This window comes from Halichoerus grypus, chromosome 4, assembly GCF_964656455.1.
Source record: "Halichoerus grypus chromosome 4, mHalGry1.hap1.1, whole genome shotgun sequence".
In the NCBI taxonomy this organism is placed as follows: Eukaryota; Metazoa; Chordata; class Mammalia; order Carnivora; family Phocidae; genus Halichoerus; species Halichoerus grypus.
The window spans coordinates 85,790,753-85,818,203 of NC_135715.1; the positions used below are offsets into that span (position 1 = coordinate 85,790,753).

Consider the following 27,451-nt stretch of genomic DNA (forward strand, 5'->3'; position numbering starts at 1 on the left):
TTGTCTTTGTCCTGCCCTTTTTTTTTTTTTCCTGGAATAGTGGTAATTCTTTTTTAAGTTTATTTCAGTAATCTCTCCACCCGAGGGGCTTGAACTCACATCCCCAAGACCCAAGAGTCTCACACTCCTCCAGCTGAGCCAGCCAGGCGCCCCTCACATTCATTTATTTTGAAGATTTTATTTGAGAGAGCACACACAAGCAGGGGGCGAGGTGGGATTTGGGGGAGCAGGCTCGATCGCAGGACCCTGGGATCATGACCTGAACTGTAGGCAGATGCTTAACCGACTGAGCCGCCCAGGCGCCCCAATCATCTTATTTTTGCTTATTATTTTTTTTAATGTTTTTTTTTTTATTTATTTATTCATGAGAGTCAGAGAGAGAGAGGCAGAGGCAGAGGAAGAAGCAGGCTCCCCGCCTAGCAGGGAGCCCGATGCGGGACTCGATCCCAGGACCCCGGGATCATGACCTGAGCCGAAGGCAGATGCTTAACCATCTGAGCCACCCAGGCGCCCCCCAATCATCTTATTTTTGAAGACAGCCAACCAGATGGTGTTTTTAGTCAGCCTGTGTGTTTTGCATGGTGTCCATGATCCTCAACGTATTTTTTTATTTGCACTTGTATTTTTTTGTGTGGTTGGTAGCAATGCCCCTGGCTTTTTAGAACCAAATTTCCTGAACTGAGGTTCATGTACCCTTTAAAATTTGGGTCTTTCTAGAAAGAAGGTTCATAGTTTTCATTAGATTTCCCTTTGAAACTGACCTTATCCAAAAAGCTAAAAAGAAGCGGGGGGAGGAGGGTGGTGCTCAAATTTAAGATCTCATTTGGTGACTAATTAATCCAAGCAAAGACTCTGGGACATATTGGTGTGGTCTAACCTTAAAGGGAAACATTCATTTTGGAGGGCCCAGAAAGGATGAGATGTGTTTGAAGAAAATGGCCAGAATAATTTTTCAAACATATAAATACACATGTGCTGCAATTGTCAGTCTTAAGTTCAAATCTTTATTTGCAAGGATGTTAATTTTTTTTTTCTTTAAAGATACCCAGTTCTGAGGCCCTTACACTTGGCAGAACTCCTAACTACAGGTATGCATGCTGTCGGGGTTAGATAAATTGGAAATAGACTACAAGCAACTGTTAAAACAGAAATTGGTGATAACACTGGGTTGTCTGAGAAGGAGTCTCTCTGTGTTTGGTTTTGTTTTTGTTTTTTTTTTTAAAGACTTACTTAAGAGAGCAGGGGGAAGGGGCAGAGGGAGAGGGAGAGAGTCAGACTGTGCCGAGTGTGGAGCCTGATGGTCTCCATCGAACAACCCTTAGACCACCACCTGAGCCAAAACCAGGAGTGGGATGCTTAACCAACTGCACCACCCCAGATTCTCTGTTTCTTACAGAGAAATTTTGGTTCTAGAAATTACTGTTCCATATTATAATACTACCTGTAGTTAAGCAGCATGGAATTCCATATCGTTGGGTTAGTTGTGGGTTTTTGTTGGTTTTGTGTGTCTGTGTGTGCACGCTGCTGGTGGTATAATGTGTACAACCTAAAATGTGCCGTTCTATTAATTTTTTAAAAGATTTTATTTATATGAGAGAGAGCACACAACAGAAGCAGACTCCCCACTGAGCAGGAAGCCCAACGCAGGGCTCAACCCCAGGACCCCAGGATCATGACCTGAGCACAAAGCAGACACTTAACTGACTGAGCCACCCAGGTGCCCCTAAAATGTGCCATTTTAACCGTGTGAACTAAGCCACCTGGTCAGAGATCAGTGGGGCTAATTCTGGGGGTGGGGGAGGTGCTCTAACGCTGCTTCCAGATCAATCTAGGGTTTGACCTTGGCTTGAATAACCTGGCTTTGTGATACTACTCAGTGAGCTATTTGAAGGACTTGACTCTGAACCAACACTGTACAAAGAACCATAGTAGTGTACTGAGGAACGTACTGCAAGTGCTGTCCCTTCTGAGTCTGTTTTCCACATTCTAAAATGAAGCTCTGGCAAGGATTCTAGGATCTCTTCCCGCTCCTTACTCTCTGATTCCATGAGGTTCTGTATGCTAGAGCAAATGGGAAAACAAGTGACCCCTCCAGTTTAAGATGTACCTATTGCTGGGGGAACTGAACAGGAAAGAGGTCTCAAATTCACTGTGAGCCTGCTGCCAATCTGACCTCCCACCTACTACCCCTAGTATGGTCATTCTTTCTTGGATCCCACCCTGGTTCCTGATGAAAGAAGAAACCCAGGATGCTGATCCTGGAATCTTCAGGCTGGCAGTCAGATAGACCTGAGCTCCAATCTCGGTCCTGCTGTTTATGAGCCAGACAACTAGTTACTACTCTGAGCCAAATGTTGTGCTTTGTGACAGGACTGAACCTCCAAGGTAGCCTGCTGGAAAGGTTTTGCCCAGGCACCAGCACACTGTTGCAATGGCTGGATGACTGTTACTCTCTGGACTGTTAACCAGTGCCAGATTAGGTGGGGACAACTAGGCAAGTAAGTATCAAACCCTCTCAGAACCTAAGCTACTCTGGACATGTGAAAGGAGGAAGCATAGCTATGCTCAGTCCTTCAAGTCAGGACAGGCTTTCTGAAAGAGGTGGGTGCTGAAGTAAGCCCAGCTTGACCTCAGGAAGAGAGGGCTTTTCAGCTAGAATCTAACAATGCCAGCACAGGGCTCAATGCCCTGTCACATTGCCACAGGGCAGAAAGGCTTTAGAATCCAAGAGCGGGACTTCCAGGGCAGGCCCCTGAAGTTTTTGTACCTGAAAGTCAAGGGCTGTTTGCAGAATTACACAACCTCCTCCCACCCCCATATATCCCATTCCTTTGTATCTCTAGAGATTGTATTAATAGCAAAAGGGAGAGGGGTACATGTTTATTCCTTAGACTTCCACAGTAGCATTTACCAGCAGAATTCTTTCCAGCAGCGGGTGCCAAGAATTTTTTTCTTTTTTTAATGAGAGAATAGCTTAAATTGCGAGATTCTGTACATTAACTTTGAGTGTACAGAGAACTGGGAAACATCAGGCTATATTAGGGGCAGAACACCTGGGTCCAGGAAAGACATTAGTGATTCAGTCAGCAAGAGATTCTTTGAGAAGTACACCAAAAGGTAACAAAAGGTGTAAATTATTTGGATTGAAAAAAGGATAAAAGGGCACCTGGATGGCTCAGTTGGTTAGGCGTCTGCCTTCGGCTCGGGTCATGATCCCGGGGTCCTGGGATCGAGCCCCTCATCGGGCTCCCTGCTCGGTGGGGAGTCTGCTTCTCCCTCTCCTTCCGCCCCTCCCCTTCACTCATGCTCTGTCTCTCGCTCTGCTCTCAAACAAATACAAATTTTTTTTTTTGTTACATTTTATTTATTTATCTGAGAGAGAATGAGTGAGAGCACGAGCAGGGGGAGGAGCAGAGGGAGAGGGAGAAGCAGACACCCCACCGAGCAGGGAGCCCGATGCGGGGCTCGATCCCAGGTCCCCGGGATCATGACCCGAGCCAAAGGCAAACGCTTAACCGACTGAAGCACCCAGGCACTCCTAAATAAAAATCTTTTTCTAAAAATTAAAAAAAAAAGAAAAAATGATATAGCAACATTAATATTTATTACGGCAAACATTTGTTTGTATAAGTTCTGTATAATTACTATATTTTTCTTCATTTCCCAAGGATGATATAATGAAAATGACATTTAAGGAAACTGAAATAAGAAATTACCTTACAGAGTAAATATTCCTCGTATGTACCTGATTTCATTCATGTTATTCCTCCCCCATCTCTGTTTGACTAAATGTTAAAGAGCAGTTCCAGGGCCAGCCCCTGCTCCTCAGATCGCTTGTGACTTGCCTACGCCCAACTAGAAGTGACTTTTTTCTGTATGGATTCTTCCATAGCATTTTCTTTGACTTTCTCTCTTCTCTTACCACTTGCCACTTTCTTTTATTATGGAAAATAAGTCCACATCTTGCATCAGCTACTTTTGGTGATCTCCTTGTAGGGACAGATTTATGACTGAGTCATCTTTTTAACCCCAGGGCTTTCCACATAAGTGTTTATAATGGTTTCCTCAATGAAAATGTTATGGACAAACCACCTTGTGAAACATCACTCTGTGTATTATTTTTCTCCTTTTTTCTTCACCTGTTGATTTCTCTCCTACTGCGTGTGTGTAGAGGATACCAAGTGTTGGGTATCCAGCTAGTCCTTGAGCCAGCACATGGTAAGGTCCAGTAGGCATTAGGTGCTCTGTAAGGGCCTGTTGGATGGATAGATGGAACAGGTCTACGCTGAGTTCCAGGCCTGTTTCTCACACCCAGCTGCTGCATGTCCCCAGACTCCTCATCAGGACTTCGTCCTATGCCTCTAATGAACTGTGTAGGAAACCGCTTTGAAACAGTCATAAGTTCTGCCTATGCTATATAACCTACTATTATTTTACCCAATACATCTCTTCTGGAAATACAGAAACAGCAAATTAATTTTTTTTAAAGATTTTATTTGACAGACAGAGAGTATAGGCAGGGGGAGCGGCAGGCAGAGGGAGAGGGAGAAGCAGGTTCCCTGCTCATCAGGGAGCCCTATGTGGGACTCGATTCCAGGACTCTGGGATCATGACCTGAGCCGAAGGCAGACGCTTAACCGTCTGAGCCACCCAGGCGCCTTGCAAATTAATTTTGTAAGAATTATTATATTTGGGGCGCCTGGGTGGCTCAGTCGTTGAGTGTCTGCCTTCGGCTCAGGTCATGATCCCAGGGTCCTGGGATCGAGCCCCGCACTGGGGCTCCCTGCTCAGCGGGAAGCCTGCTTCTCCCTCTTCCACTCCCCCTGCTTGTGTTCCCTCTCTCGCTGTGTTTCTCTCTGTCAAATGAATAAAATCTTTAAAAAAAAAAAAGAATTATTATATTTATAAATCAAAAGAATATAGGTACATATTCTTGTCTGGTACTATCTTCTTTTTTTGGTAAACAGTTTAAATGATACCTAAACATCTTTCACCAGAGACAAGTAATGCACTGATTACTTCCTTTGTTGTACAATCTTCTATTTTCTCTGAAGTTGAAAACAGCATCGTTTTTCATTTGCTTACTTTTCTATGTATCATCCAAATGTTCCAACAGATGTATTAAAGGCCTCTCAGCATCACTTTCCATGTTTCATAAGTATCAGAATAATCCACCATAAATCAATGTTTTTTAAGATTTTATTTTTAAGTAACCTCTACACTCAGTGTGGGACTCAACCGACTAAGCTAAACAGCTACCCCAATCAAATTTTTTAAATACTTAAGCGTGAAAGAAATTCCACCGTATGTTTTCGGAGTCACTAGCCCAGTTTCCATCCACGGGAGTTCCGAGGGTCAGTCAGTCACTTAGCGCGTTTCTGCATTTCATCTAATCCTTCCCCGGCCCTGGGAAGCAGGCCTTACGACACTTCACAGGCGACGAAGCTGAGGCTCAGAAAGGCCCAATGACCAGTCCCAGCACGCGCGACAAAGGGATCCTCGTCGCCCCACAAAGCCCCACACTCCGCCGCCCCCGGCCGCCTGGGCTTCCCAGAGGGCCACGCCACTCCCACCAGCCTCCTCTCCGTGCCCGCCCACCCCGCCCTCTTCGACCACGCCCCTTCCCCCCTTGGCCAAGACCCGCGCTTCCGCGCTTCCGGCGTGCGAGGGCTTCCGGCGTGTGCGTGCGGTTCCCCGCGCGGTGAGCCCAGGCGTGGTGTGGCGATGGCTGCCGGCGGTAGCGACCCGCGGGCCGGCGACGTAGAGGAGGACGCCTCACAGCTTATCTTCCCCAAAGGTGGGGGTGGCGTTGCCTCAGGCCTGGCGTTGCCCACGCTTCGCCCAAGGCCTGGCGGTGGCAGGCAGCCGGGCGGGTCGCCGGCGCGGAGAGGGGCAGGGAGGCTGGGGGATGCGGCCGTGGGAGGGGCCCGGGCGGCAGGATGCCTCGAGAGGGGCCAGTTGGATTCCACGGTTGCTGCCCTGGAAACTTAGGCGCCCAGCTCCACGCTGCTCCTGAGCAGCCTCTTCCTACTTCCTACTCGTTTAAGTAACTTACTATATCTGATAAACCGCGAAGTGCTGCAGGGATGTGGCAAGGATGAACAAAGCCGACACTAGTTACAGTGGTAAGGACAGATTTTAATAAGTAATACACGAATTGTAGGGGCGCTTGGCTGGCTCAATCCGTAGAGCATGCTAGTCTTTTTCTTTTTCTAACATTTTAGTTATTTGAGAGAGAGAGAGAGCATGGGGAGCGGGGGAGAGGCGGGAGGCAGAGGGAGAGGGACAAGGAGACTCCCCGCTTAGCGGGGAGCCCTCGCCGGGTCTCGATCCTGGGACCCTGAGATCATGACCTGCGCCAAAGGCGGACGCTTAACGCCGGAGCCACGGAGGCTCCCGGAGTCTGCTAGTTTTGATCTCAGGGTCATGAGCCTGGGCACGGAGCCTGCTTTTAAAAAAAAAAAAAAAAAAAAAGTAATACACGATTGCAATAGGGAAAAGAGGCTAGTGTGTACTGAACTCAGTTTCGATTAGGTGACTGGGCATTTTAAAGGGAGAATGAAGGAGTGGAGGGGTTAGCCGCGTCTCCGTAGGATCAAGGAAGTGAAAAATTACAGAAAGCGGGAAGGGGGATTGATTGGTCCGTTTGAAACCCATTTAGTTTGTCAACTGGCGCTTATGGAATTTAGACTTCTACTCTCCCACAGCACTTTCTCTGAATTGAGAGACAGGGGCCCTATCTTCAGGTGTTGGCTGGGACAGACAGTAAATTATTTTTAACAGTAGCTGTCAGTTTTCACTGGCAGGCGCTTTAAAGGGGCTAGGGTCCAACGTAGGAATGTGGTCTTGAGCTGTTAGAAATTATGTTAGTATTTTGTTCATGTCTTTTTGGGCCAAAGTTGAAGCCCCAAACCAGGGCTCAGAGGAACCTGGCTAGCGTTTGGTCAGAGTCTTTGTCAGATGGCTACAAGTACAGCACAGTTAGCTATAAGCGAACTTCCTTTGTGCAGTGACCTGTACTTTATTTGTAATTTAGAAACCGAAAATAAGCAGGAAGCTTAAGATTTTTAAAATACCATATTTTACAGGTACTGGAAAATGTAAATAGGGGAAACCTTAACAATATCCACCTGTTTTATTTATTTATTTTTTTAAAGATTTTATTTATTTTTTTAAAGATTTTATTTATTTATTTGACTGAGAGAGACACAGTGAGAGAGGGAACACAAGCAGGGGGAGTGGGAGATGGAGAAGCAGGCTTCCCGCGGAGCAGGGAGACTGATGCCGGGCTCAATCCCAGAACCCTGGGATTATGACCTGAGCTGAAGGCAGACGCTTAACGACTGAGCCACCCACGTGCCCCTACCCACCTGTTTTTAAATTATTATATACACAGTAAAAAAAAAATGAAACTCTACACCCTTTCACCCAGAGGCAATACTGTAAACAATTTAGTATTTGTCCTTCCAAACTAATTTTATGCTTATTTATAAATAAATATATACATACGCCTTTTTATTTGTAAAAATGAGATTATGCAAAAGGAATGCTATAGCCTTTTAAAAATTTGATGATATATTGTATAGTCCTTTTTCTTTCTCTCTCTTTCTCTCTCTCTCTCTCTCTCTCTCTCTCTCTCTCTCTCGGCCCAGTGTGGCGCTTGCATTCATGACCCCAAGATCAAGTGTCACATGCTGTACCGACTAAGCCAGCCAGGCATTTCGTCCTATTCTTTTCGTTTCTTTTCTTTTCTTTCTTTCTTTCTTTCTTTATTATTTAAGATTTTATTTGTCAGAGAGAGAGAGCACGTGCGCACTAGCAGGGGTAGCAGCAGGCAGAGGAGGCAGAACAGGCTGTGGGAGAAGCAGGCTCCCTGCTGAGCAAGGAGCCAGAGGTGGGGATCCCAGAACCCTGGGATCATGACCTGAGCTGAAAGCAGATGCTTTTTTTTTTTTTTTTTAAAGATCTTATTTATTTATTTATTTGACAGAGAGAGACACAGCAAGAAAGGGAACACAAGCAGGGGGAGTGGGAGAGGGAGAAGCTGGCTTCCCATGGAGCAGGGAGCCCGATGCAGGGCTCGATCCCAGGACCCTGGGATCATGACCTGAGCTGAAGGCAGACGCTTAACAACTGAGCCACCCAGGCGCCCCTGAAGGCAGATGTTTAACCAACTGAGCCACCCAGATGTCCCAGGTTTTTCTCTTTAAACCTAGTTTTTAAAGTTTGCTCACTGGTATTCTTACTGGTCAAGAGGATTATTTTAAATGAGTATCAAGGGTGAGCCCAAATGTCCATCGCCTGATGAATGGATAAAGATGTGGAATGGAATATTGTTCAGCCATAAAAAAGATTGAAATCTTGCCATTTGCATTAATGTAGATGGAACTAGAGACTATCATACTAAGCAAAATAAACCAGAGAAAGACAAATACCATATGATTTCACTCATACGCGGAATTTAAGAAACAAAACAGATGAACAGGAAAAAAGGGGCAAACCCAAAAACAGACTGTTAACTATAGAGAAAAAACTGAGGGTTCCTGGAGGGGAGGTGGGCGGGGGGAATGGGTTAAATGGGCGATGGGTATTAAGGAGGGCACTTTATGGGTGTCGTGTAAGTGATGAATCACTAAATTATATACCCGAAAATAATATACTGTATGTTAACTCACTGGAATTTAAATAAAAACTTGAAGCTAGAAAAAATAAATGAGTATCAAGATTTGTGTGATGGTAAATATTTGAAGTAGGGTTAGTAGGGAAACTACATAAGATTATGAAATCTAGAGGGTAGGGACTTCTGACACAGGTCCAATGCCTAGTATGTAATAGGTGGTGATCTGGGTGAATGAGTAAATAACAGATTTGTACAGGTACAAAAACAGAATTTGGGATGCATTATTTTTTTAAGATTTTATTTATTTATTTATTTTAAATTTTTTTTTTTTTTTTAAGATTTTATTTTATTTATTTGACAGAGAGAAAGACAGCAAGAGAGGGAACACAAGCACGGGGAGTGGGAGAGGGAGAAGCAGGCTTCCCGATGAGCAGGGAGCCCGATGCGGGGCTCGATCCCAGGAGTCTGGGATCATGACCTGAGCCGAAGGCAGACGCTTAACGACTGAGCCACCCAGGCGCCCCAAGATTTTATTTATTTATTTGACAGAGAGAGACACAGCGAGAGAGGGAACACAAGCAGGGGGAGTGGGAGAGGGAGAAGCAGGCTTCCCGCAGAGCAGGGAGCCCAATGCGGGGCTCAATCCCAGGACCCCAGGATCAGGACCCGAGCCGAAGGCAGACGCTTAATGACTAAGCCACCCAAGCGCCCCTGGGATGCATTATTAATGTGTGTTTCCAAATACTTGGCTCTCCCTAACATGTAATAATTCTTAAAATAGTATAATATTAGTATTATGGAACCAGATTATCAGCTCAAGGAAGCTAAAGAGAAGTAATTGTTGGCCGTGCTCTATTTTGAAATCAGTAACTGGCCTCATTGGATAATGATGTGTCATTATTTAATAGCACATCCAGGTCAGATTCTTTGATGTTAGAAACTTTGTCTAGCCAGACTGAGCTAAATTTTAGTATCTTATGAATGCTGCTGTGCCTTGTGGTATATCAGTCTGGACGACGATAAAGCTGTGGGATATGAGGCCTCTGGATTTATGCAGGGACAAAAACTTGCTGTTAGTCTCGAGGCAAAATGAACATTTAGATGCTCTTTTGAAGGAATATTTTCAGCTGACATTTGTGCTTCTCACAAATAGAGTTTGAAACAGCTGAGACACTACTAAATTCAGAGGTTCATATGCTTCTGGAGCATCGAAAGCAACAGAATGAGAGTGCAGAGGATGAACAGGAACTTTCTGAGGTCTTCATGAAAACTTTAAATTACACAGCCCGTTTCAGTCGTTTCAAAAACAGAGAGACCATTGCCAGTGTCCGTAGGTGAGTGCTAAAGAAAGTTTTTATTAATCCATACTGTTGGACATCTGCGTGTAAAATGCTTTTTCTTCCACCACCGCATGGTGGTGGGCATCATCTGTACCATTAATATAAGAAAAATAATGTCTTTGTCAGAAATTTAAAAACTGCTTGTAAGACCAAAATTCTCTTTGGCCACCTTGCCCTATACCTGAAATTCCAGTGATCATCCTGCACGGTAACCACTGTTAGTTTATTCTTAGTCTTCCAGATCTTTGCCATGCATTCACATACATACATTACACCTATAAAAAACACACAGCAGTGTTTGTGGGTTGTTTTTTTTTTTTTTAATAAAGTGGGTTTATTACTCACCTTAAATGTCTTCAAGATCTTTATATGTTAGTAAATATAAATCAGGAACATTCTTTCTGAATCTTTGCTCTGCCTCAGACGGCAGCTTTTAGCACTTTTTCCTAAGGCATTGCTTCTCAAATTGGGTCAGATGTAACCTGGAAAACAGTGATGTGCTAAGGCATATAGGAGGTCATGGGAAAAACACATCTTCAGCTATCAGTTTTATTTGATGGTAGGTGATTGAAAACTTCTACATTAAAACAAACAGATACCAGCATATTATGGAATAAAACAAAAAAATGTATGTGAATTCTTGAATTAAATTACAAGACTTAAAACCTTGCAGATGCAGAAAGTCATTTGAGCCTGTGCCCCAGGTCACCTAGGGATACTTGTTTGCTCTGCTCCAGTGAAAATGCTTGAGAATTGCTGTCCTTAGGGAGAGCTGGTGTACAAAAAAGGTGTACATACACAGATACTTTTCAAAGAGCCATTTATAATAGCCAAGGTTGGGGGGGAACCTGAAACATTCAACAGTAATTAAATAAATTATGGTAAATAATTTGGTGAGATAATATATTGTCATTTAAATTGTGTTAGAAAATGAAAGTGTTCACATCTTAAGTATGCAAAAAATGAAGGTGATGAGATTATATATGAAGTGTATATATATATAATCTTTCTAAAAAGCAAGTGTGTGTATGTTATAAAAAGTGTGGGTGTACACATGGAGAAAAGATTGGAGGGAAATGTGCAGAGCTTCTTAGCAAAACTACAAGCTATTGGGCCTAGGAGATGACCTGGACACATTCATGAATAAAAGATCTCAGTATTATAAACATGTTGGTTCTCCCCAAATTAATGTGTACATTTAGTGCCATTCTGCAGCCTCAGGGGAATGGAGGGGTGGCTAATAAAATGATCTTAAATTTGTAAGAATTGTCAGGAAAAAAATTTTTTAAGAAAAATGAAGGTGGGGGGCGCCTGGGTGGCTCAGTTGGTTAGGCAGCTGCCTTTGGCTCAGGTCGTGATTCCAGGGTCCTGGGATCGAGCCCCGCATCGGGCTCCCTGCTCATTGGAGAGCCTGCTTCTCCCTCTCCCTCTGCCTGCCACTCTGCCTACTTGTGCTCTCTGTCAAATAAATAAAATCTTTAAAAAAAAAAAAATGAAGGATGGGGAGGGAGTGCCTGGGTGGCTCAGTTGGTTAAGCGTCTGCCTTTGGCTCAGGTCATGATCCTGGGGTTGTGAGATCAAGCCCCGAGTGACGTTCCATGCTGAGCATGGAGTCTGCTTAAGATTCTCTCTCCCTCTCCTCACTGCACATGCATGCTCTCTCTCTCGCTCTGTCTCTCAAAAATAAATAAATCTTTTTTTTTTTAAGATTTTATTTATTTATTCATAAGAGACAGACAGACAGGCAGAGGGAGAAGGAGGCTCCCCACTGAGCAGAGAGCCCAATGTGGGACTCAATCCCAGGACCCTGGGATCATGACCTGAGCCAAAGGCAGACGTTTAACCATCTGAGCCACCCAGGCGCCCCCCAAAATAAATAAATATTAAAAAAAAGAAGAAGAAGGGACGCCTGGGTGGCTCAGTCGTTAAGCATCTGCCTTCGGCTCAGGTCATGATCCCAGGGTTCTGGGATCGAGTCCCACATCGGGCTCCCTGCTCTGTGGGGAGCCTGCTTCTCCCTCTGCCTCTGCCTCTCTCTCTGTCTCTCATGAATAAATAAATAAAATCTTTAAAAAAAAAATTTTAAAGAAAATTCAGCTACAGATTCAAATACAAATTTATTTTATGTGAGTCCAGTATATGGTAAAGATGGCACTATAATTTAGAGAAGAACTATCTTTAACAGATTTTATTTATTTTTTTTTTTTAGAGAGCAAGAGCACGCATAGTGTTGGGGGGTTGGAGAGGGAGAGAGAGAATCTTAAGCAGGCTCCCCAGCTAGCACGGAGCCCAACGTGGGCTCATCTCACCACCCTGAGATCATGACCTGAGCCAAAATCAAGAGTTGGACGCTTAACCAATTGAGCCACCCAGGCCCCCCTAGAGGGGAATATTTTAAAACAAAGTTCAAACACTATACCTTATACCAAACTTGACTCCTGAGGAATTAAGGATTTGAATGTAAACCATGGTGAATAAAGTGCTGTGTGATAAAATGAGTAAGTACATGTATTATTTTGGCTGTGCTTAGTAGGACTTTAAATGGGGGGAAACTTGATTGACTAGTTGAATGTAAGCTTTGTGAGGGCATATGTTCATTTTACAACAATCCCCTCCAAACAGATACATACACTACTTTATAAACCTTTTCCCATGTAACTAAGTTTACAGTATTTTCTTTAGTAAATGAATATAGCTTTACTAAGTGACAGAAAGTTATGAAACAGAATGTGTGTTTATATTCTAAAACAGAAAAGTGTTTGGAATGGTACACTAAGATAATTACATTGACTCTGTGTAAGTAGTGATATGGGCAGCTTTTACTTTCCTGTATTTTTGAAATTTTGTATAGCTAATAGGCTTGTAATAGAATGATAAACACAGTAAATGTTTTGTTTCTGGACAGATAATTAAGGTCTTCTCTGAAACCAGATTTACCATGGATGAGAACTATTTTTTTTTAAAGATTTTATTTATTTGAGAGAGAAAGAACAGAGGGAGAGGGAGAAGCAGCCTCCCCACTGAGCGGAGAGCTCAATGTGGGACTTGATCCCAGGACCCTGAGATCATGACCTGAGCCAAAGGCAAATGCTTAACCAACTGAGCCACCCAGGTGCCCCAGATGAGCTCTATTTTAAGAGCGAAATGTGGGGGCGCCTGGGTGGCTCAGTAGTTAAGCATCTGCCTTCGGCTCAGGTCATGATCCCAGGGTCCTGGGATCGAGCCCTGCATCGGGCTCCCTGCTCAGCGGGAAGCCTGCTTCTCCCTCTTCCACTCGCCCTGCTTGTGTTCCTTCTCTCGCTGTCTCTCTCTGTCAAATAAACAAATAAAATCTTAAAAAAAAAAAAAAAAAACTAAATGTGTAAGAAACCAAGATAGGATTTGACAGCGTTTTATACGATTTGGACTAGAAGTGCATTTAAAATAAGATGCAGTTTATACACATTTGTACAAAGTAAGGTATGCCTGTATTTATTTTTTAGATTTTTTTTTTTGTTCTGTTTTTGTTTTGTTTTAGATAAGTTTAAAAGAGAATTTCCTCCAAGTCAAAATATACAACCATCATGTGTTTGACATAAAATTAATGACGAAAGAAGCAAGGCAGAGTGATAAGAGCAGAGAACAGCAAAATAAATTCTTAGGGAAAAGGTTGTATAGTCCATAAGGTATATAGTGGTTTTTCAAAAGTTATAATAGCAAGGGGTTCTCAGGCCTGATGTGTTCTTCTCACTATTGTTGTCTGCCTGATTTCATTGTAACTTCCTGTTCTCCAGGAATAGGAACAGGAAGTGATTTGAAAGTGGGATTTTGCAGCCAAGCTAACCGTATGGAAAGATTGCAAGTGCTTTACTTTTTTCTTACTAACTACCTTTGATTCTCTTTTTCCTACTCATCATTCTTTGATTTTTGTTTGTTTTGACTTTCTCCCCACGGTCAGCTTGTTGCTGCAGAAGAAGCTTCATAAATTTGAGTTGGCCTGTTTGGCCAACCTTTGCCCCGAGACTGCTGAGGAGTCAAAGGCGCTGATCCCAAGGTTAGTACAGTCACTGTGCTAAGTTCTGTATATTAAATTCCTACAAGTAGAATTACTGTTTCTAAAAGGTTGTGTGCATTTAAAATCGGTACAGATAGCACCAACGTTGAATGGAGTGCCTTTTTTAACAGGGTGTAAAAATGGTGGTTTTATAGCATACCAACTGTTAGCAAAAATGTGGGACAGCTGAACTCTCACACTGGTGGTAGGACTGCAAATTAGTAGAGTCACTTTGGAGAGCAATTTGGCTACATCTAGTAGAGTTAAAAATGATTATACTCTGTGACCCAAAAAATCCATTCCTGGGTACGTGCCTAAAAGCAACTCATGCAGTTCCATAAGAAGGCATGTATTCTAATGTTCATTACTGCAGTGTTAGTGATAACAGAAACTTGACAGTCTGTCAGTAAACAAGAGGATGGATAAATCATTTATGTAGCAGTGAAAAAATTAATGAATTAGAACAACATGGAATAATAACAAATACCAAAATCAATTTGGAGTGAAAAAAATTGCAGAAGGATACACGTAGTATGATGCCATTTCCTATAAAGTTTAAAAACAGTGCTGCGTATGGCTTATAGATACATTTACATATGTATATAGTAAGTATAAAAATATGTATAGAAATGATAAATACAAATTTAGGATGATGGTTAATTCTGGGGAATGGGGGGAGCATACACAGAGCCATTAATTTGTTCCTGTTGTGTTTATTAAATCTAAATCAAGTAGGGGTAACTGTTAAGGTTAACTTATTTTCTATACTTTCTTAAATCTCTGAAACACTTCATATGTTTTTAAAAGGAATGGCAGAAATACAACTGAAGGGTGAAAGTGTATGTTTAGAGGAGAAGTGGGCAAGTGGTACTCAAAGATTAGCGTGTGTTAAAGAGGATATTGTCAGTCGCTGAGACACTCATTTCTTTTGGTTTTCTTCTTGTAGCCTGGAGGGGCGGTTTGAAGATGAGGAGCTACAGCAGATTCTTGATGATATCCAGACCAAGCGCAGCTTTCAATATTAGTCTCCAAATACCACTCTGCTGCTGAGGGAACTACATCCCAAGCCCAGCGCCACTGTCCTGATGTCTGGAGCTGACTTACACAGAAATTCCATTGCACTTGGGCTTCCTTTGGATAGAACAACCCAGCTTGGTCTTGGTTTAGGTTGCTATTTCAGATTTGACTATTGGACCATGATAACCTGACCTTGCCTCTGGGAAGGGTGAGGTGGGGTGATATGCATATAAGCTACACTGTTGACTACCTCATACCATGGTTTTGGCCCCTGTGTTATTTTTAAGTTTTTGTTTTGTTTTAAGATTTTTTTTTTTTAAGTAATCTCTATCCCCAATGTGGGGCTTGAACTCAGTACCCCAAGATCAAGAGGGGCATGCTCCACTGACTGAGCCAGCCAAGCACCCCTTTTTTTAAGATTTTATTTTTTTAGCCTCTGTGTTATTTTTGATTCCTAAGATTTCATGTTTTAATTTCAATGTGTTTGTAGTTTTTGCAACTACAGGAAACAACAGTCTTGTCTAAATGCAAAAGGAAGAATTAAGGGGCACTTGGCTGACTCAGTTGGTAGAGCACGTGACTCTTGATCTCGGGGTGGTGAGTTCAAGCCCCACATTGGACATGGAGCCTACGAGCAAAAACAAGCAAAAACCCCAAACAGGAACCCCAAATATAAATGCAAAAGGAAGAATTAAACCAGCCCTGTACCATCATCTGAAATCCTTACAGAAAGGATGATAGTGCTAATGACTGTGAGACAGCATTGACATCCTTGTGCTTAACCCAGAAGTCAAGGAGCAAGGTCACCATGGAAAGCAGTTACACCGAGGATAACTGCCAAGCATGGAGGGCCCATACATAGCCTTGAGGTACATCAGTACTTGACCTTTTTTCTTGGACTGTTGAAGAATGTAGATTTGGAGGCAGTGGTCCTAAAGCACTGTATTCTCACTCCTAAAGATTTTTTTTTCTTCAGAGGACAGACTTGAAGGTCTGAATACTTTGAAGACTCCTTGGATAGGGCATCCAGTCCAAACCTCTGTCTTGCTATTTAGTAGCAGGTGATCTCTGTGGGGGGTGATTTGGAAAGAGGGAGCCTGCCCCTTCCTGGGCCACTACAGTGAAGTCACTCGATGTAAAGCAAGTTGGGGGAAACTCTTTAATAGCTAAACATTCTAGCTTTGTGCAGTGGCGGTATCTTAGCCAGTGAGCTTTATCCAAGGTGCAATTGTTGCTAATTGAAAGGAAAAAAAATAGCTAAACATTCTAGCTTTGATTTTTCTGAAAGGAAATATGCCTATTTTCTTCACAATTTGGAGATTTTTCTTTGGAGTACTTGTTGGCTCCAAATGAATGCATGATCCAAAAACAAAAAAAAAGGGAGAAATAACAAAGTCATTTTTTTTTTTTTAAAGTAGGTTCCAGGGACGCCTGGGTGGCTCAGTCAGTTAGGCATCTGCCTTCAGCTCAGGTCATGATCCCAGGATTCTGGGATCAAGTCCCACATCGGGCTCCTTGCTCAACAGGAAGCCTGTTTCTCCCTCTGCCTGCCATTCCCTCTGCTTGTGCTCGTTTGCTCTCTCTCTCTCTGACAAAATCTTTTTAAATAAATTAATAAAGTAGATTCCACACTCAATGTGGGTCTCAAAGATGGAGAGATCGAGTCAGATGCTCTACCGACTGAGCCTGCTAGAGACCCCGACAAAGTTAGCTTTAAAAAATTAAGATGGGGGCGCCTGGGTGGCTCAGTCGTTAAGCGTCTGCCTTCAGCTCAGGTCATGAGCCCAGGGTCCTGGGATCGAGCCCCGCATCAGGCTCCCTGCTCAGCGGGAAGCCTGCTTCCCCCTCTCCCACTCCCCCTGCTTGTGTCCCTGCTCTCGCTATCTCTCTGTCAAATAAATAAATTAAAAAAAAAAAAAAATTAAGATGGTCTGGGGCAAAAGGCTGGCTCAGTCAATAAAGCATATGACTCTTGATATTGGGGTCATGAATTAGAGACTCACATTGAGTGTGGAGTTTACTTGAAAGTAAAAATTAATAGGGGTGGGGCACCTGGGTGGCTCAGTCAGTTAAAAGTCAGCCTTTGGCTCAGGTCATGATCCTGGGGTCCTGGGATTGAGCCCCACTGGGGCTCCCTGCTCAGTGGGGAGCCTGCTTCTCCCTCTCTCCCCTGCTTGTGCTTTCTCACTATCTCTGTCAAATAAATAGATGGATGGATGGATGGATAGATAGATAGAGGTGCCTGGATGGCTCAGTCAGTTAAGTATCTGCCTTCAGCTCGGGTCATGATCCCAGGGTCCTGGGACTGAGCCCCACATCGGACTCCCTGCTCAGCAGGGAGTCTGCTTCTCCCTCTGCCCCTCCCTGCAGCTTGTGCTCTCTCTCATGCATGCTCTCTCAAATAAATGAAATCTTTGGGGGAAAAAAAATGTTTGATATCTGCTGGCTAAGACAAAAAAAATTCTTTTAACTTCTGAAATGACATGCTTTCTAAGTCACTGATATTCTTGGTCAGTATTTGAAGGAAATAATCTTTTTTCATCCTTGGGCAGCTTCACTTCTTCACTCATCAGTGTTCTGAGTTATAAAATGTGGGTAATAATTGTATCTATTCCATAGATATTTTGAGATTACTCAAGAGAGCCTGTTAGTGTCTGACATTTGTTATGCCCCAATAAATGTTAGCTGTCCTTAGTATCTCAGATGAGCAAGTATACATAGGTAGTCTACTTGCTTTATAGAAATTAAGGCAAGAATTTGGTAGCATACTACTGCTACTGATTCAGGCTATGAAAACAAACCAAGTTACTTCTTTGGTATGCAGAATTTTTAAAGAGAGGCAGTAACACGTGCAGGTTGACACCAAGTGGTGGAATAGAACAGAGCTGGAAGGCAGACTTCAGGTCCAATTCAGGCCTGTGCGCTGTATGGCGAGAGAGCAGTGCGGGGCCATCCTCTTCACTGGCGTGCCCCTGCTGTGTGTCAGCAATCCGTGTGCTACCTGAGAGTAGTCAAGTATGTGTGTGCCTGGCATAGAGTTAGGCACTGATAAATGGTAGTAAGATGATCAGGAGTAGATTAAAACATCAACAGGCTAGGGAATTATTTGTAAAAGCAATGTCATGCTATATTATAGGTTTGAAGTCTGGTCGGCATTCTGTTGGACATTGTTCTCTGCGGCATTTTACTGTTCAGAATAGTTGGCAGGAGACCCTGTAAAATCTTCAATCTGTGAAACATCATGAGGCTCACTGTACTATGTTTGCAAAGGCAGAAACATAACATTGAAACAGAGTCATGTTGTCAAACCCTCATCAGAAAGCAAAATTAACTAGGAGAAATGTTCCTGTAAATTGTCACTCTGATTTTATTAAAATTTATTAAACTTCAGGCTTGAAAAACAGCATTTACTGAATGAAGCCTGAGCAGCATAAGCCATTCTTACCAAACATTAATGTTTTAAGCTTATTTATAAAACCACTGATGCCTACATAAAGACTTGCATGTGAGTAGTCATTGCAGCATTATTCATAATGGCCAATAACTGGAAACAGTACCCACCAACTGGTGAATGAATAAACAAAATGCATATTTCTAATAGAATACTAGTCAGCAATAAAAAGGGACACACTTAAGAAAAACTAAATTACTGAGGCCCACAGGACATGCCAGTTATGTAACATTTTTTTCGACTTTTATGAAAAATTTAAACAGGGAAGCTCAAAAGACCAGTACATTGATCGCCTTTCTGCTCATCACCTACATTTGGCAGATAACATTTCTAATATTTGCTTCCTCTCTATTTTTGCTAGGAAGCAGTTGGAAGCAGCTTGATACTTTGTTGAAATACTTAAGCATGCATTTTTAAAAATACCTTCTCTGTAAGTAGCATTATTGCACTTGGGAACATTGACCAGAATTTCCTGATATTTACTACGCAGTTCATATTCAGATTTTTCTGGGGAGAGTTGTGAGCCAAAGGTCAGACCCGGTGTTGGTATAATTTCATATTCTTTTTTTTTTATTTTATTATGTTAGTCACCATACAGTACATCATTAGTTTTTGATGTAGGGTTCCATGATTCCTTGTTTGCATATAACACCCAGTGCTCCATGCAATACATGCCCTCCTAATATCCAGCACCGGGCTAACCCATCCCCCCACCCGCCATAATTTCGTATTCTATGAAAGCAATTATCATTAAGGATTTAAACTGACACTTGTGAAAAATATACATGTGGTCACTGCCATCAAATTGCTTTAAGGAACCCTGACAGGACAAAAACACCTATGCAGCCCTGGATGCAAATTGAAACTAGGTAATCTCGGGTCCCGAGTAGCACTTGATAGTAACATGTCTGCAGTCTTCCTTCGTTGTCAGCAGGGACTAGAGGCAGAACCAGGTGAATGGTGGCAGCAGAGTGAAAGCAGGTCTGTATATCTCCAAACCTGAAGTAACATTCAGATTTGGGTTATGTGTGACTCCTTTTCCTTTGCATGCCACTGAGTAGGTACTTAGTAGTAAATGTTGAGCAAATACACAGCCCCTGTTTTGAGAAAGGTGAGTGTGGAGCTCAGGGAGAAGCAAGAATGTACCTGAGTAATAAAATCAGAGAAGAGGGTTCCATGAGTTGGGTTGAGGTGGTGGGCAAACAGCCCAGAATACACTTGGGAATTCTGAAGGACAATTAAGTCCAAGCTTTCCAACAGAACTTTCTGTAAGACAGGAATATTCTATGCACTGTCCAACATGGTAGCTACTAGCCACATGCAGCTATTAAGCACTTAAGGCTAGTGTGACTGAGGAACTGAATTTCACATTTTACTCAATTTAGATTTATTTATTTATTTTAAAGATTTTTTTTTTAATATTATATTTTGTTTTTTTTTTTTTAATGTTTTATTTATTTATTCATGAGAGTCAGAGAGAGAGAGAGAGAGAGAGGCAGAGGCAGAGGGAGAAGCAGGCTCCCCGCCTAGCAGGGAGCCCGATGCGGGACTCGATCCTAGGACCCTAGGATCATGACCTGAGCCGAAGGCAGACGCTTAACCATCTGAGCCACTCAGGCGCCCCTATTTTAAAGATTTTATTTATTTATTTGACAGAGAGAGACACAGTGAGAGAGGGAACATAAGCAGGGGGAGTGGGAGAGGGAGAAGCAGGCTTCCTGCAGAGCAGGGAGCCCAATGCGGGGCTCAATCCCACGACCTGATCATGACCTGAGCCGAAGGCAGACGCCTGACGACTGAGCCACCCAGGCGTCCCTCAATTTAGATTTAAAAAGTTAAATAGCCACTAGTGGCTAGCGGTTACTGGATTGGACAGCACAGCTCTCAGCTGCCAACACAGATGTCCTGCAGGTCACTGAAATAAGGATTTCAGGTAGATTAACTGTTGACAAAAGCAGCAGTAATGATAGGACCATTAATCAAAATTTGGTCCCCAAATTTCTGGAGTTTAAAGATGTATATCGTTTCCTACGCATCACTGAGTTTTTCTGTGTAATACAAGTTCCATTTTAAAAAATCTATCTCCGGGGTGCCTGGGTGGCTCAGTCGTTAAGCGTCTGCCTTCGGCTCAGGTCATGATCCCAGGATCCTGGGATCGAGCCCCACATCAGGCTTCCCGCTGAGCTCCCCCTGCTTGTGTTCCCTTTCTCGCTGTGTCTCTCTCTGTCAAATAAATAAAATATTTAAAAAATAATAATAATAAAAATAAAAAAATAAAAATCTATCTCGGGTGCCTGGGTGGCTCATTTGGTTATGCCTCTGACTTTGGATCAGGTCATGATCTCAGCGTCCTGGGATCAGGCCCCACACTCAGCAGCGAGCCTGCTTCTCCCTCTCCCTCTGTTCCCCACCCCCCTCGTTCATGCGCTCTCTGTCTCTCAGAATCTTTGAAAATAAAAATCTGCCTCTACTACTACTACTTGTAGACAAAATGATGAAAGTGATTTTAAGGAAACATTTGGGAATAGTGAAGGTGAATATCTTTTGGTGAGAACCTCTTTCCTAATTCATTTTGCCTTTTCAGTAGGCTAATAACTTGTATGCCAAATTTAAAAATCAAGATGTATCACCTTTTAAGGTTTCCAGTATTCATATTTTGTAATTCTAATAAATCTCTCCCAGGTACGGGATACTTCCAGCTTCATGACTGATACCTTTTCAAATTGTACCTCTATCTCCCAAGCCACATCAACACCAGCTTGTGGCCATGCATGTGCTAAATAAATTCTCCTTGTTAATGGAGAGCTTGTAAGATGAACTTAACAGTTCTCCATATGCAAAGGCAACTGGAACTTATGAGTTTCTAAAAAACAGAACTTTCTAAACTTAGAAGAAATAAAAAATATGGAAAGACTTGATGTAAGAATTTAAAATTACGGGGCACCTAGGTGGCACAGTCTGTTGAGCATCCGACTCTTGGTTTCTGCTCAGGTCTTGATCTTGGGTTTCTGAGATTGGGCCCGCGTTGGCTTCTGTGTTGGTCTCTGCGCTCAGTGCGGAGTCTGCTTAAGATTCTCTCTTCTCCCTCTGCCTTTCCAGTTTATGCTCTTTCTCTTTCTAAAATGATAAATAAATCCTTAAAGCTAAAATCTCTAACTTAAGGCAATCAACAGCCTGATAAAATTTATAGCAGAGAAGATAGGCAAAGAGTGAAGATGTATATTTTAAAAAGAGCTTTCATTATTTTTTAAGTATTTATTTTTTAGTAATCTCTACACCCAATGTGGGACTTGAACCATGACTCCAAGAGTCATATGCTCTTCCGACTGAGCCAACCAGGTGCCCCTGTAAAGATCTTTTAAAAATAAAATATTAAGACTCCAGTTTTAAAAAGGGTTAAGTATAGAGACATAAGTTATATCCAGTTGCCAAATTAGTGGGGAAATGTTCAACCTAGTTTCAAAGGTGTTTAAAATGTGGAGTGCCTGGGTGGCTCAGTTGGTTAGGCGTCCAACTCTTGATTCTGGCTCAGGTGGTGATCTCAGGATCAGGCTCTGTGCTCAGTGGGGAGTCTGCTTGAGATTCTCTCTCCTCTGGCCCTCCCCTGACTTATGCATGCTTGCTCTCTCAAATCTTTTTTTAAAGGTATTTAAAATGTGTTATTTTTAGGGCGCCTAGCTGGCTCAGTTGGTGGAGCATGCGACTCTCGATCTCAGGGTTGAGTTCGAGCCCCACATTGGGGGTAGGGATTACTTAAAAATAAAATCTTAAAAAATATGATATTTTTGCTTATGAAAAATGTACAGAAGAATACCCCACGTTGCCATTTAATGAGCAACTTTATTGTGTCAGGCGCTGTCTTTTAATGAGGATACAGAATCAGGACAGGATGCCAGCTCTCAGAGTCTGTGGCCTCAGTGAGACTTAAGACATTTCCTGCTTACCATGCTTTTCTGTGTAAACTTTTTTTTTTTAACAACTTATTTCTTATTTTAGAGAGAGAGAGAGTGTGCACGGTGGGGAGGGGCAGAGGAAAGAGAATCTCAAGCAGACTCCCCGCTGAGCACAGAGCCTGAGACACCATGCTCAATCCCATGACCCTGAGATGGTGACCTGAGCCAAAATCAAGAGTTGGACACTCAACTGACTGAGCCACCTGGGCACTCCCCATATAAACTCTTCTTTTTCCAGCCTTTCATTGGAGTGAGTGTTATACCCCTGCCTTGATCTTCCTTGGAAAGTTAAACCTCCTATATTATTTTTAGGTAGTTACCCTTAAAATTGAACACTCCTAATTGTCTTACTAAAGTCTTAGCCCTTCTAAGTTAACACAAGGATGATGGAAGATGGAAACGATGTAAACGCTTTAGTTCTCATCACATTACCAACTCCCGAGTTCCACCCCCTTCCCCTTCAGGCTATTTTTGTTCAGGACTTCAGTTTGACCCTGTTTTCACCCTGGACACACACATACACGCGTATTAGTTGTTACTTTACAGTCAATGCATAGATTTACATACATTTTTACCAACTTACTTGCTTATCGTTGCTCTCTGCCTATCTCCTTCCTCCTGGGTTTTCTTTTTCACAAAGATCCTCTTTTGAATTAGAGTGTGACAGTAAACATTCTCAGCCTGCCTTTGGCCAAATATGTCTTTTACTGTCATTTTGAATAGTAGTTGTAGAAGTCCATATTCTAGGGGCGCCTGGGTGGCTCAGCCGTTAAGCGTCTGCCTTTGGCTCAGGTCATGATCCCGGGGTCCTGGGATCGAGCCCCACATCGGGCTCCCTGCTCAGCGGGAAGCCTGCTTCTCCCTCTCCCACTCCCCCTGCTTGTGTTCCCTCTCTCGCTGTGTCTCTCTCTGTCAAATAAATAAATAAAATCTTAAAAAAAAAAAAAGAAGTCCATATTCTATATAGACATTAACTTTCCAGGGTACTTTGAAGATCGTATTAGTCCTGTTTTATGACCTCTATTGTTGCTGATAGGAAATCTGAGAGTCATAATGTTGTTGGTAGATAATGTGTTTCTAATTGTTTTTATGATTTTCTTCTTGTTTGTTGTGTTCTACAGTTTCACTACAAGGTGTCTGGGTATGGATTCATTTTTATTCTCTTTAGGAGTTACTGTGCTTCTGTGAGTGGATTTATGTCTTTTATGATTTGGGACAAGTTCTTAGTTATTGTCACTTTAACTGTAGCTTCTTTTCCATCCTCCCTCTTCTCTCCATCTTGACTTTTTTTTTTTTTTAAGATTTTTTTTTTTTATTTATTTATTTGACAGAGAGAGACAGCGAGAGAGGGAACACAAGCAGGGGGAGTGGGAGAGGGAGAAGCAGGCTTCCCGCCGAGCAGGGAGCCCGATGCGGGGCTTGATCCCAGGATCCTGGGATCATGACCTGAGCCGAAGGCAGACGCTTAACGACTGAGCCACCCAGGCGCCCCTCTCCATCTTGACTTTTATTAGATCTATATTTGATTTCTTTATTCTGTATATCGCGGCCTCTCTTTTATGTTTCTCATCTCTTTATCTCATGATGCTGCATTTTGAGTGATTTCTACACATCTATCTTTTCAATCACTAATTCTCTCCTGCTATGACTAATCTGCTCTTTAATGTATCCATGGAGGTTTTTTAAACAGATTCATTGAAATATAATTTATGTACCATAAAGTTCACTCATTTAATATGTACAAATTAATAATCTTTAGTGTATTTACACTGTTGTGCAACCATCAAAACAGTCTAAGTTTAGAACATTCCATCATTCCAGCGGTGCCTGGGTGGCTCAGATGGTTAAGCGTCTGCCTTTGGCTTGGGTCATGATCCCAGGTTCCTGGGATCGAGCCCCGTGTCTGGCTCTGTGTTCAGCGGGGAGCCTGCTTCTCCCTCTCCCTCTGTCTCTCCCCTCCGCTTGTTCTCTCTCTCAAATAAGTAAATAAAATCTTAAAAACAAAACCAACCAAACAAAAAACCCATTCCCTCACTCCAAAAAGAAGCCTTGTATCCATTAACAGTCACTTCCCATCCCTCTCTGCCATTCCCACACTCCCCGGCCCTATCCATCAAGTTGCTTATTTCAGTAACTGTAGTTTTCTAGGGGCACCTGGCTGGCTTGGTTAGAGTGTGCAGCTCTTGATTTCAGGGTGGTGAGGTTGAGCCCCACGATGGGTGTAGAGATTACTTAAATAAATAAAACTTAAGGGTAAGAAAACTATAGTTTTCTATTCCATGATTTTTAATTTGGTGTCTTCCAAATCAGCCTGTTCTTTTTTTCATAGTGTCTTCTTCCATCATGGTTTCTATCACTTCTTTTATAATTTTAAATATATTTATATTCTCTTTCATTCTCTTTGGTCATCTCAGGTTCCTGGTGTATGTTTATTTGTTTTGTATTATTTTGATCTTTAATTAGAATTGCTTTTACTGTGGAAACATGCCTGCATTGTAGGAGTGTTTGTGCAGAGGGGCTTGCACATCTTCAGGCCCATAGTATCAACAGCTTGGGAACATTTCTTATAATAATTTCTAGGCTTAGGGATTCCTATACCATATGCCATGTAAATTTCAGGTTTTGATTTCTCAAAGAAGACTTCTTTTTCTTAAGATTTATTTATTTGAGAGAGAGAGAGAAAGTGAGCAGGGGGAGGGGCAGAGGGAGAGAGACTCCTGAAGCAGACTCCCCACTGAGCGCGGAGCCTGATGCTCGATCCCAGGACCCTGAGATCATGACCTGAGCCAAAATCAAGACTTGGCCGCTTAACCAACTGAACCACCCAGGTGCCCCTCAGAGGAGACTTTTTTAACCCAGTGCCATGGATAGTGACAAGCGTCCTTGTCTTCCTGGGCCTGTGGCCAGAGCCCAATTTTCACTGAAGGGAGCCCTTCAGATTCCTGGCTTGATGCAGGGGGCTCAGTGCTAAGTTCCCAGCCCCAAGACCAAACCTGGACGGTGAACTGCAGGAAGCCACCAGTCAGGCCTGATAACACCTCTCTGATTCCAACCAAAGTTGCTGCAACATCACTCTGAACTTGACTACTCTGGCTTTCATTTCCCAACTCGTTTCTTGCCCCTGGAGATTTCTCTTGCTTTTCTGGAAGCTCAGTTGGGTTTTTCTTTCTTTCTTTTTCTTTTTTGGGTGGTGGTGGCAGGCATATTCAATAATACAGTATTTCTAGGATTTTGTCTTAAGGAGTTTAGTCTGCTATGATGCTCCAGAGCACAGGCATTGGGAGCATACTTGAGACTTCTCACCCCACTGTGGCAGTCCAGCCACACTGAGCTTTTCAAGGGTCCAGAAAGCAACCAGCGTTGTCTGCAGCACAGCCTGCTGCTCCCTCTGTTTACAGTGTCCTGCCCCTGGGGCGCCTGGGTGGCTCCGTCGTTAAGCGGCTTGTCTACCTTCAGCTCAGGTCATGATCCCAGGGTCCTGGGATCGAGCCCCGCGTCGGGCTCCCTGCTCCACGGGAAGCCTGCTTCTCCCTCTCCCACTCCCCCTGCTTGTGTTCCCTCTCTCGCTGTGTCTTTCTCTGTCAAATAAATAAAATCTTTTTTATTTTATTTTATTTTTTTATTTTTAAAGATTTTTATTTATTTATTTGACAGAGAGAGACACAGCGAGAGAGAGAGCACAAGCAGGGGGAGTGGGAGAGGGAGAAGCCGGCTTCCCGATGAGCAGGGAGCCCGATGCGGGGCTCCATCCCAGGACCCTGGAATCATGACCTGAGCTGAAGGCAGACACTTAACGACTGAGCCACCCAGGCGCCCCAAATAAATAAAATCTTAAAAAAAAAAAAAAAAAAAAGAATGTCCTGCCCCTTCTTTTTCACTTGACAGTTGATTTCTAGTCCTTCAACTGCTCAGCCTTTCTCTGACAACTTTAAAACTCCCTGCAGACTTAGCTACTTACGCTTTCCACCTGGATCAGCCACATCCCACATGGCTTTCTTTAGTTGGGTAAGTATGTGTTGAACACATATTAGCTCTCTCAGGTACTGTTCCAGGCTCCAAGGATACAGGGCTGACAAGGCCAAAAAGATCCTTTCAGGAAGCTTGCAGTCTGGTAAGGAGAGATAATGAGGTAAACAAACAAGACAATTTCCAGTAGTGCTACATGCATGAAGAAAACAGGTTAACAATGGAGTGACTGGGAGGACTACTTTAGGCTGGTTGGTCAGAGGCTTCTCCAAGGAGGACACCCTTGTGAAGTCTGGGAATCAAACATGCAGGGGAGAAAGAATACAGAGTGGAAGTGATGATTCACTAAATTCTACTCCTGAAACCAATATTACACTATACGTTAACTAACTAGAATTTAACTAAAAATTTGGAAGAAAAAAAAAATGAATACAAAGTGTAATGGCCCGAAGCTTGGGAGAAACAGAAAAAGGTAGTGGGCCTGAGGGCAGTGTATAGCTATGTAGGGAAGGGTTGTAGGGGACGGTGTGAAGGCGACAGCTTTGGAGAGGGAGCTGGCAGGGGAGGTGGAGGGCCAAGAGAGGATTGGAGACGGAAGGTACTTGTGAATGTTTGCATGTTTATCTGTCGATGGGCATGACCCGGGGGGCTGACAAATTTACTGTGTGGGATAGAAATGAACTGCAAGAGCAAAGCCCAGAGAGGAAAGAAGAAATGGGGTCCAGTGGCTAAGTAGAGGAGAGGTACAATAAGAGCAGAGACGGTTTGTCTATTTTCATAGGAAGGAAGGCGGAGAATGTGCACAAAGAGCGCATGCATGTAGCTAGTAGATTTGGTTGTGTGAAGACAAGTGTCGCTAAGTTCACTAAACAACAGATATTTCCCAGGAACCACATGGTTGGAGGGGGTAGGGAGGTGGAGGTGGTGTTCCCAGATGAGGGAAGAGGGTTATGGCAGATTGTATAAACAAAGGCAACCCCGAAATGGATCAAGTACCATAAAAATGTTCATACTCTGACCTAGTGATTCTATTTCTGGAAATTGTATACCAAATATCTGGAATACAGAAAA

General features: G+C 43.0%; 1 protein-coding gene across 2 annotated transcripts; it reads left to right on the top strand.

Moving 5' to 3' along the window:
• The first annotated feature begins 5,647 nt into the window (after positions 1–5,647).
• On the top strand, positions 5,648–21,159 carry POLR2D (RNA polymerase II subunit D). Of its 2 annotated transcripts, none has more exons than XM_078070636.1 (4): positions 5,648–5,797; positions 9,774–9,954; positions 13,898–13,993; positions 14,940–21,159. In XM_078070636.1, exons 1-4 carry the CDS (start codon positions 5,725–5,727, stop codon positions 15,016–15,018), a joined length of 429 nt encoding a protein of 142 aa, XP_077926762.1. In that variant the 5' UTR covers positions 5,648–5,724; the 3' UTR covers positions 15,019–21,159. The 2 variants fall into 2 exon arrangements, with proteins under 2 accessions (XP_077926762.1, XP_077926763.1); XM_078070637.1 differs by lacking the exon at positions 5,648–5,797 and adding an exon at positions 5,836–6,125.
• Positions 21,160–27,451: the final 6,292 nt, after the last annotated feature.

Coding starts and splice junctions, on each gene's coding strand:
- POLR2D (XM_078070636.1), top strand. CDS start 5,725: ATGGCTGCCGGCGGTAGCGACCCGCGGGCCGGCGACGTAGAGGAGGAC. Junction 5,798..9,773: donor ACAGCTTATCTTCCCCAAAG/GTGGGGGTGGCG, acceptor TCTCACAAATAG/AGTTTGAAACAGCTGAGACA. Junction 9,955..13,897: donor ACCATTGCCAGTGTCCGTAG/GTGAGTGCTAAA, acceptor CCCCACGGTCAG/CTTGTTGCTGCAGAAGAAGC.